The sequence below is a fragment of the Akebia trifoliata genome, chromosome 4, assembly GCF_017979445.1.
Source record: "Akebia trifoliata isolate Shusen 1 chromosome 4, ASM1797944v1, whole genome shotgun sequence".
Classification (NCBI taxonomy): Eukaryota; Viridiplantae; Streptophyta; class Magnoliopsida; order Ranunculales; family Lardizabalaceae; genus Akebia; species Akebia trifoliata.
Window position 1 is genome coordinate 24,737,636 of NC_141378.1, and position 10,372 is coordinate 24,748,007.

General features: G+C 35.3%; 2 protein-coding genes across 2 annotated transcripts; both read right to left on the bottom strand.

Moving 5' to 3' along the window:
* Window positions 1–1,254: 1,254 nt before the first annotated feature.
* On the bottom strand, window positions 1,255–3,412 carry LOC147404573 (uncharacterized). Its single transcript, XM_086440608.1, has 2 exons — window positions 3,209–3,412; window positions 1,255–2,925 (listed from the first exon to the last, which is right to left on the bottom strand). The coding sequence occupies exon 2, from the start codon at window positions 2,784–2,786 to the stop codon at window positions 1,734–1,736; it is 1,053 nt and encodes a 350-aa protein (XP_086296734.1). The 5' UTR covers window positions 2,787–2,925; window positions 3,209–3,412; the 3' UTR covers window positions 1,255–1,733.
* A 6,052-nt stretch (window positions 3,413–9,464) lies between these two features.
* On the bottom strand, window positions 9,465–10,118 carry LOC147404574 (cation/H(+) antiporter 18-like). The gene has a single exon (XM_086437863.1). The coding sequence runs from the start codon at window positions 10,116–10,118 to the stop codon at window positions 9,465–9,467; it is 654 nt and encodes a 217-aa protein (XP_086293989.1).
* Between the last annotated feature and the right edge of the window lie 254 nt (window positions 10,119–10,372).

Genomic DNA, 10,372 nt, shown 5'->3' on the forward strand with positions numbered 1-10,372 from the left:
TTTTTTTTCCTCACACATTGGTCGAGAGGTCTGGATTCTACAAACTTCAAAGGTTACGTCACAGGCGGAGACATGGTTAGAAGAAGATGACCAAGCAGTACCTGATCGGCAAAGACAGACCCGACCAAACAACCCACTAATCTACAAAACTTCAACCATGAAAAAAACGAAACAGAACTAAAATCAAAAAACAAAAACCTAGATGGGAAAATCATATAAATGATTCACTAATCTACAAAGATATCTCAATCACACCAGATATTTCAATCAAATGAGCCTAAATCCTGGTGAATTGGCTGTTGGCTGAGGCCCGTATTGAGCACATTGTCCTAAAGGAGAATTACGTGCCACCTCTACATGTAAAATGTAGATAACATCTCTCAAAAATTTTCCTCTGGTTTTTTGTTTTTGTTTTTAAAAGAAGACTAGAAAATATGAGTTTGTAAAGGCCAAAAAATTGATTGGATTTGGGTCACTAGATGGAAGAAAAGTAACCAACCTCCCATGATTTTCAGTCATGCTGTTGAAGGTTCTCCAATGTCTCCAAATGACTTATTTAATTTCTTGAATAAATTATTTAATTGAAGGTAGGTCATTCACCTACCTAGTGGTGTGACAACATTGACGCAACGTATTTATCTGCCAACCCTATCTTCCATGCTCAAACAAAGCATGTTGAAATTGATTTTCACTTTGTCAAAGATGAAGTGATTAAAGGTGATCTTCAGGTTTGGTTCATTTCCATAGAGGATCAACTCACTGACATGTTAACTAAGGGTCTCTCTACTACCTGATTCCATCATCTTCGTAACAAACTCACCATCACACTCGTGACATCAAGTTTGAGGGGGCATGTTAAGGAAAGTTGAATGGTTAAGGAAAGTGGACTGAATCATATCTCTTGCATTACCAATGATTCAGTCCATAGATATATTGCTTGATTTCAACACCAAATTTGTGTAAATCATATTCTAAATATAGTAAATCCAGCTGGTTGTACCAATCAAAAAGATATATTCTCTAATCTCTTATGTAAATAAATACAAAACCTTCTCTCTGAAAGAGACATAGAAGAAGAACACAACTCTCTCCTTCTGTGTTATTTACTTTCATATGGTATGCCTTGCCTTGAGAGACGCACGTTGAGGGGCACACCTCACACGCCTTTTTAAACGCGGATAAAATTCGTTCAACTCACAACTGACGCACAATAAATTTTTAGTAAATTAGAGAATAATTTCAGAGAATAGTATCAACAAGATCAATTAGTACAATAGAATTCATTCAACTCGCAATCAACACAGTATGCAATAAGAGAGTAAGATCATAATTGCATAGAACAATGTCAACAATGCTAAAGAATTCAACAACACTAGTTTCCGCCAATGAAGCGAAATAAAGCCTTATTTACATGGACCAGTTAACATGATAAACAAATAAGGATCAGCAGGAAAACACAATCGAACTTCTAAAAGGAAGTTTCTTATTAGTAACTTGAGTTGGGATGTTTACAATTTACCATATTGACATATCCTCATCACCAGGAATCATTGATGCTTATATGCAACCTAGCCATTGTGATTCAAACCCTCAATACTGGTCAAAATTCATAATAAATGAAGACCAAGATCGGTCTTAAAAGTGAATCTGAACACTTCATAGTCACTGTGTGATGAAATTGACATCATGGTTCCATATAATGTCAACCCATTTGCAGATTAAGGTTTCTGTATTTATTCCTCTGATATGTGCAAACAAACCCTCTCAAGCTGTTTAGGCCAATCTTCTCCAAGTACTTCAGGATTTAACTCCATTGCGACCCGAAAATCCAATAACGATGCAGAAATGGACTGGGTTGATCTTTGCACGTGTCTCTCGGCCTGCACCCCATTTAAACCAGAAGTAAGTTTATCATTCACTTGTTTTAAGTGTTCGTGTCCACACCTTGACCTAGATAGTTCAATGCATGGTTTGATCAACCTCTTCAAAAATGCATCCAACCCATTATTCAACAGATTAACACAATCAATTGTGATGCCAAGTCTCTCCATTTCCAACTTTTTCTCCAATATCTTTCTTAAGGACCTTGTATCGGGTAGTTCATAGCTGTTATGATATGTATCCGGATGAAAAGCAGTTAAAGAGCTGCCACGAAGAGCTTTACGTGATCCACCCGTGTTGATGGGGATACCCAATGGAGCTCTCACAGGACTTCTACTTTGAACACTTGGGCTTCCCATTATTTGTTCAACCTCTTCACCGTCTTCAACTGAGGCAACTTCAGCGAGGGGTCTGCTACCGAGAGAAACCAATTCAGTGGCACTTTGCTGCTGTTGTGTCGTACGGACCGCTTCATCACACACAATACTAAGGATCTTCCCATCAGGACCAAGAGGGCTCGGACGGTCCCCAAACTTGCGTTCTCGTTGATTTGAAGATCTGCCCTTACGAGGGGTCAGAGGAAACGCGTCTCCACATAGTGACTGAAGACTACTTCTCTGACACTCATTTGATGAATCTTCAACTTTGCTTCCTCGTGAAGGAGGCGTCTTAGCAAGGCAGGCATTCTTGATAATCGATCCTAGAAGCCGGTTATGAAGCGAAACATTATCTCTCCCGATTGTACCGATGCAGACCTTATTGAGTTCGGATTTCCCAAGCTTGAAGCTGAGGAACCCGTTGAGGTGATAGAAGTATTTCTCTGCTTTCTGATGCCCAACCTTCCTGATAATCTCAGCTTTGAGCTCCAAAGTGTTTAATCTCAAGGAATGCCGACTGGACGGCATTTTGATTCTTGAATCCCTTAAAATCGTCAAAATGGGCTCCTTCTAAATCCCACCAAAACCCAGACAACTAAGAAACCCTAGTTTTCAGAATCTGTTTCTGTGATGGATTTCTGTGGCGATTAGGGTGGGTTTTCGAAATCTGAAACAAGGATCAAAACCCAGAAAGAAATTGAGCTCAAGAGGTGAAAAAAAAAAAAAATCAATTAAGAATCCAAATTTTGAAGCAGAACAATTGGTAAAAAACGAAACTTTAAAATTGGTAAGAAGAGGAAAAAAATCAAATTACAGAGATTGTAAAGTTGTAATTTGGATTCTACAAGAAACCCTTGTTAGATTTTACAAAGAAGCAAAAATCCCAATAAAGAAATAGCACGATCATAGAAGAAAGACGAAGAATTGGAAAGAAGAAAGAAACAACAGACCTAGCTTGACCGCTTACTCTTCAGCTTCATGCATCACAATTCACAGTGCGTCGATCGCTGGGGGTTGTCTTTGCTGTTGTTAATAGGGGGACTTCGTAGTCAAGTCAACGCACGTGCGATTTCTTGTGAGTTCTCGAGGTTTTTTCTTGTCTCCTTGAGATGATAAAGTACTTGTGGGGCTTCAATGATGTTTAGAAACCATCTGACTAAAACATAAAAATAAAAGACTACAATACCTTTAGAATGTCTACCAAACTCAAACTATTCTAAAAATTTCCTTAAAAGAGATTTTCTGAATTTTGGACTATAAAATATATTATAATATCTACTTAAACCGACATAATAAAAAAAAAATAAAAATTCCAAGTTCTAGCTATACCTCACCTAAAAATTAGAGTTTTGCATCCATATGTAGTTAATAATATTTCAAAAATTAAACAAAATAAAACTATGATCTAGCAAAATCATTTAGAGCACACTTAAGAAATGGCCAAGTAAAAAAGTCCTAAAAGGAAAGTTACATTACAATTAAAAAAAAGTTTTGTTTTAAAGATGATTTTCGAACTAATATCGAACAACTACTTCTCATTTTCTTCCATGGAGAATAAAAATTATTTGAACACAAAAAACCAGAACCCTAGCAATAAGTCGAATAAACAATGGTCATATTTAATTTTTAAAGTGAGATCCACATATTCAATCAAGCTATTTGACTTTGAGTTAAGGGTTTCTTTGATACAAAGCTAGAAGAAACATAGTTGACCGGAATACCCCAATTTCCCATTTTTCATCAATCTCACACTTGAAATCGTTGAAGAAAACAATCATGCAGAATGATTTTCAATCTCAAACCCTAGAAAGAGATATGGGAGGGAGATCTCATGGGAACTCTAGAAAACCTTGTCCAATATTGCACCAAACCTCGGTAAGAGAAATTTAAAACTCAAAACCCTTGCTACATTCAAATCCAGAAATTACAGTTGGAGAAATTTAAAACATCCCAGCGTGAATTATCCTCAAATTTATCTACCCCTCATTTTGGAATTAAAACGAGAAGACTTAAATTTAATGATGATGATCAAAAGGTGAGATGCTCAATGAGAAATGATTTCATTAAAGAAAATCCATGATTCGTATTGTAAATCTTAAGATCTTTTATGGGTCTGGATTTAGGTGTGTTTTTTCCCACTTGAATAATACCACTTCATGATATCGGTTGATTGAGAATGATCAAGATCTCATGGGAAGGAGATCTCTTCTGGTTTATGGAATCAAACGCATCAAAGAGAGATCTTTGTAAGAGAATACGCTAATGTATCTCATCACAAAAGGAAGGTAGTGATGGAAAATAATATTTTTAGTAATATAAATTAGGATATTCCACATTAGGAATATTAATAAAGTAGAATATTTATATATTATGCTAGTTTCCCTATCTTAGTTGATGTAAGCTCTATAAATACCCTATTAGGGTTCATGTAATATTTATCCAAGAATTCTCAATAAAATAAGATTTCTTCAATCTTGGCCTACCCCTCTCGGAGGGTTTACCACAAACATTTACTCTAGATTGAATTATGTTTTTTTTTTTCCCACATAGTCTTTGAGATCAACATGGCTCTAACGGAAGATATGATAAAAAAAATTGGGATCGTTGGGGTAAATTCATTTATTGAAGGAGGGTATTTTTGGAAGAGAACCGTAATTTTAATGGAAAGTTCTTACTCCGCACAAGAGCAACTTGAGAAGTTTGAATTAGTATACGTTTAGATAGAGCCCTTTGAGTATTTCTAGATCCTTCGGGGAGCTAGAAGTCGTGAGTTGTTGTTTGGATAATTTTTTTCTCTGCCCAAACTACTCCTCATAAGAACCACTTTTTCTCTTTGTGGAGAAGCCTACAAAATGTGCTCTTGTGAATATCTCTTGCGCGAAGGTGACTTTTCAAGTTAAAATAGTGGGTTGGACTCCAAAAGTCCTTGTCAAGTTTCAATATTCTATGAGAATGTCCCTCAAATCATGTGAAGCCCTAAACTCATTTCTCTTATTCTCTATCAACAAAGCACCTCCAGAGCCCTAAACCTTGTGTTCAGATAGTGCAAAGCTGCCATTGATCTAGAGAGGAGTTCTCACTGTGACCTACAATTGATCTAGATCATTGTTGTTTGTAGATTTTCGATCTCCAGGTTGAATCTTCTATCTTTCATCTTCTCCAACCTTCAATACTTTATTGTAAGATCTATTTTTCATCCATTAAGTGTTTTTTCTTATATTTTCTATATGTTTCTAACATCTCTTTGATTTTTTAATAGCTTTTCTTACCATACCTTGAATCCTTGATTTTAATTAACTTGAGCTGTTTAAACTATTCCTTATTTTCAAGATTTATTGATGGGATATCTTAAAAATTTGTAGTTTCAATAATTGATTCATTATTTTTAATTTTTGTGGAAATTAAATTTTATTTAAGATGATTGATTGTAACTCTTGAACATGAATTCTTAACAAGATTGTCTCATAGTTTTTTGTGTCAAGAGCCATCATTAAAGGGTTTTTTTTTTCTTCAAATCCTTTCTCATGATTTCAATCCTTATCTTCTTTGGCCATCCCTTTACTTTGCGATCCATTCAATCTTTGTTGCTTTTGTTGATTGTCTGTGTTATCTTTGAACACTCTTCTCAGATGTCATGAGCATTCATATTGCTAATTAATTAATTAGCTAATTTTCGATAAGGTTCCCTGAAATGGTTGATGTTAGAATACAAGTCTAACATTAATATCCTTCCTCTAATAGAGTACCATCAACTTGAAATAATAGAAGTTTACGAAAAAGAGAGGCAATTTTAGTGTGTTTACAAGCATCTACTCTACTAATTATCATTGGAAAAAATGTTATTCCAATGTGATCTTGTTTATTCATCTTTTAGTTGTTAAACCCATCTATAATTTAAATCAAAACCGTTATATTAATATTCGATAGGATCTATCAAAGGCCATGTCTAAACCATGGAAATGCAAACATTGTTTTAGTGATCTTCAATGTTTCTTACATCCAATTTTGTCTCAGTAATATTTTAGAGATTAGAGACCACTAGTGTTGTTATTTGTCTTCTTTATGGGAAATTAGTTTTCGCAACACATGGATAACTCGTCTAAGTTTTGTGCATTATTTTTTATTTGTAACATAAAATGTTTGAAACCCAATCTAAGGGAAATGAGATGACTTCTCAACCATAGCAAATAAAACTTTTCTAGACATGAGAAATCCACAAGACATTAATAGATATATGTCTTGAATTAGTCCAACAGGGTCGTAGAAATGTCCCTAGTTTGGATAAGCTAAGTTGTAAAGACCTTTGGTCAGAGCTTAAGAATAGTGAAAATGTACACAGTGAACATACAACTTAAGAACCATTAGGATAAAACTAAGGGTGACTAAAATAGTTGAAATGATTTGATAAGTATGAGTGGGATTATGTGGAAGATGTGGTCCAAAGACAAGAATCAGAAGGGACTGAGACTGAGCAGCATGTTAGGAAGGGGGTCTTGGAAGAATGAGTTTTTGAAGAGTAAAAGGAGGAATTATTGAAAGCGCCTAGACACCTTTCATTAAAAAATAAAAAGGGTATCTGATGATTAATTGGTGGATTTTATGAGAATGGTGAGTTTTCACCTAGTTTAGGTCTAGGAACCAAATAACTCTAGATGAATTCGAGTCGGTCCGAGAGTAAGAGAAATGGGTAAGGGGTCAAGTTACAGGTTTCGGAAGGTGTTAGGTACTGAACTTGCCCGATAAAAAATAATGGTCTCTACTACGATCCAAGAAACTCTTAAGGTCAAAGAAGAAAGACTAAAGGCAAGCTAAAGCCTGATCATCATCATTTTATGCCCAATTGACCAACCAAATCCGATGGCCACAATTTTCTCAAATAGAAAAAAAAAAAAAAAACATTGTCTGCACAAATTTAATTCTAAAGAATCTTGAAAAAGCCATAGTTTCAAATAAGTCCACGTGGCATGTATCTATTAATCAATTCGCAAATTAATTCGAGTCCATGTAAAAAAAAAAAATCAATAAATCAATTCATTAACCATTTTATGAAATCAAAACAATATTTTGCGTGGCACGTACATAAAAATGAGTGAGTTAACTTGAGTGGTTTTGAGATGAAGGAAATTCCATTTGAATGCCATGTGTATGAAAAGAGAGGGATCAACTTAAATCGACAGTTAAAATGGAAATCACAAATCAACTCAGCCACCTTAGGCTTAAATTAATGAGCTTGTGAAAAGCATCCAACGATGGCTCATGTGTCAAAATTTAGCCCAAATTGATTATGTTTTTCACCGAGGCAGGATAAAAATTTGCTAAAATTATCCAAGATTCACCATAAAGATTACCAAATCTATTCAAAATTCACCATAGCCAAGGAAAATTATCCAATCAATCCAAGCGAGTTACGATAGTCATAATCAGCAAATCAATAATTACGAAATCAGTCCAATTCTTACCTTAGGCATGAACATTGCTAAAATGGTCCAAGTATCCTATGAAGTATCAAACTAGTGGCATCACGTTAAATGAAGGACATATTCCACATTCCTTAATAAGAAATGGTTAGAAATCACGAAGAAGAATTGACAATAATATTATATCAACATCTTTATGAGCCAAAAATCAGAAATTACTGTTGAAAAATAATAGGAGTAATTCGATGAAGGAAGAAAATAACTTCTAGGCTCGAATCTGATTCGATCTCTTTTACAAAAATATTCTCCCCTACTGGTTGAACCAGATTACACAAGGGATCAATGAACAAATACCTTCATGATACAAAGAAACTTACACACAATTTACTAAATCAGATTATGTACAATCTGATTTAGGCTAGAACACTCAAAAAAAAAAAAAAATATTGATGATGCCTAGATCTTAAGCTTAGAGAGAGGAGAATACAAAAATTTTCAGTGAAAAAATCTGAATTATGATTGGCTTTTTATAGTCATTTTTGTATCTGTTGACCAAGAGCCATGATTTAATGTCTTTTTGTCTAATAACCGTTAGATTGTGTCTGATCTAAAATCAAACGATCCAGATTGCATCCTATCGAAGGTATGTGTCTTATGCCTTTTAACTAACACCTTTTAATTGAATCTACTTGATCTAGTGGCTCTGATCGCGTCTGATCAGTTGCCATTTGATCTAACGGATCCGATTGTTCCTAATCGGATACCAATCATGAACCAATACACCTAATCGATTCTGATTGGGTACAATCATGAATCAACTCACCTGATCGTTTTTTATTGGGTACTAACTTGATCCAACGCATCAGATCGTATCTGATCTGGTATTAATCCGATTTATCGTATCCGATCGATTCCCGATCGAATACTAACTTGATCATGTGGTGCTGATCGTACCCGATCCATCATACGTAACGGATCAACTACAACCCTTGGATGATTTCGTATCTCGAAAACTTTAAGACTCTCCAGCTCCTCGTGACAATGCGTACGTGCGAAGTGCAAAGTTCGTTCCAAAGCGCCTTAAACGCCTAATCGTCCTTTCACACGTCACCTCGAAGCACTAGATCAAAGTTTTAAAGGTATGACACAAATACAACTAACTATGTTGACTATTACTTATAAAGTACACCACTTTCTTACTTGTGGGCAATGTAGGACTAAATTTTATATGCACAAAAATCTCAAAAACTAACTTAAGAAAAATAAACCAATAAACCACAAAAACCTTATTTTATTTTCAAAATATTCAACAAATCCCCCACTATTTCAAAATATAAAAAATTGAAATATATATATATATATATATATATATATATATATATATATATATATATATATATATATAGGACGGTTCGACGGACGTTTGAAAAACCGCCTTGGAAGCTGATGTTCTCAAGTCATTGGATTTGAACCATTGAACGGCTTGGATGAAATCTGCCAAACAGCTGGAAACCAAATACTTTTTGTAAAAGAGTTTAGAAATTTCAAAAAACTCTCTCCAATTTTTAACTAATTAAAATTACATCCAGCTCACAGTATCAATATCTTCTCTGTACAGAAATAACGCACACAAGAGACGTCTCCAACACCTTCGAACTCTCTCACGAATCTCTCAACAGGGATGTCTTTAACACCTTCGAACCCTTTCTCTCACGAATCTCTCAACCTCTCTCTCGATCGACGGCTTCAAAGAACCCGATCTCTCTCTCGACCTGTCTCGATCTCTCTCTCAATCTTTCTCTCGATCTGTCGATGGCTTCAAAGAACCCGAATGAATAGCTGCACCAATCACATTGCATACCACACCCGAAACTAAGACAACTAAAAGGATGGTGATCACATAGCCTTGGTCCACGGGTTTCCCTACTGGAGTCATTCTGATTATCTTCATTATCGTAAGCCGAAAAACAAAGAATAGTAACACGGTCAAGGAACATAATTGCAGAAAGACTTGAGATGTATGATATCTTGAAAATTGATCCATGGTTGCAAGGATAACTAGAGAAACCCAGCCTGCTACATCAACAACCATAGAAATGGACATGGCGAGTCGCCCTACTTTGGAGTTGAGGATGTTTAGTTCTTTGAGAATTGGAAAGAGAACGTGAGATGAATTTATTACCAAAAACGCCAATATCCACCAAATCACATCCGAGTTGGTGATATTCTTCTCTAAATAATTCTTTAGAAAGTATTTACCAGAGGAGACTAGTATGAAGGGAAGGATCACACCACAAAAACCTATAAAACAAGCATTCTTTCCAGCTTTTGCAATCATGCTAGTATTCATTTGCACTCCAATCACGAAAACGAAATACATCGTAGATATTTCTGCTATAGTATTCAACAAAAAGTCACCTCTGTCGGGGAACATCAACACCATGTATTTCGCATTTCGTCCCAAAATAGATGGGCCAATGATTATATCCTTGATAGAGATCAATCATCAAAGTGCATAACAAATGAGACTTATATATACATGCATGGGTTATAGAATTCTTAATAGTTCATTAAAAAAAAGATGAAAAAATTAAAATTAAAATAGAAGAAGCTTACGTACAATGATCTCTGATACGACACGAGGTCGAGACAGGTCACCGTTCGGGTTCTTTGAAGCCGTCGACTGATCGAGAAAAA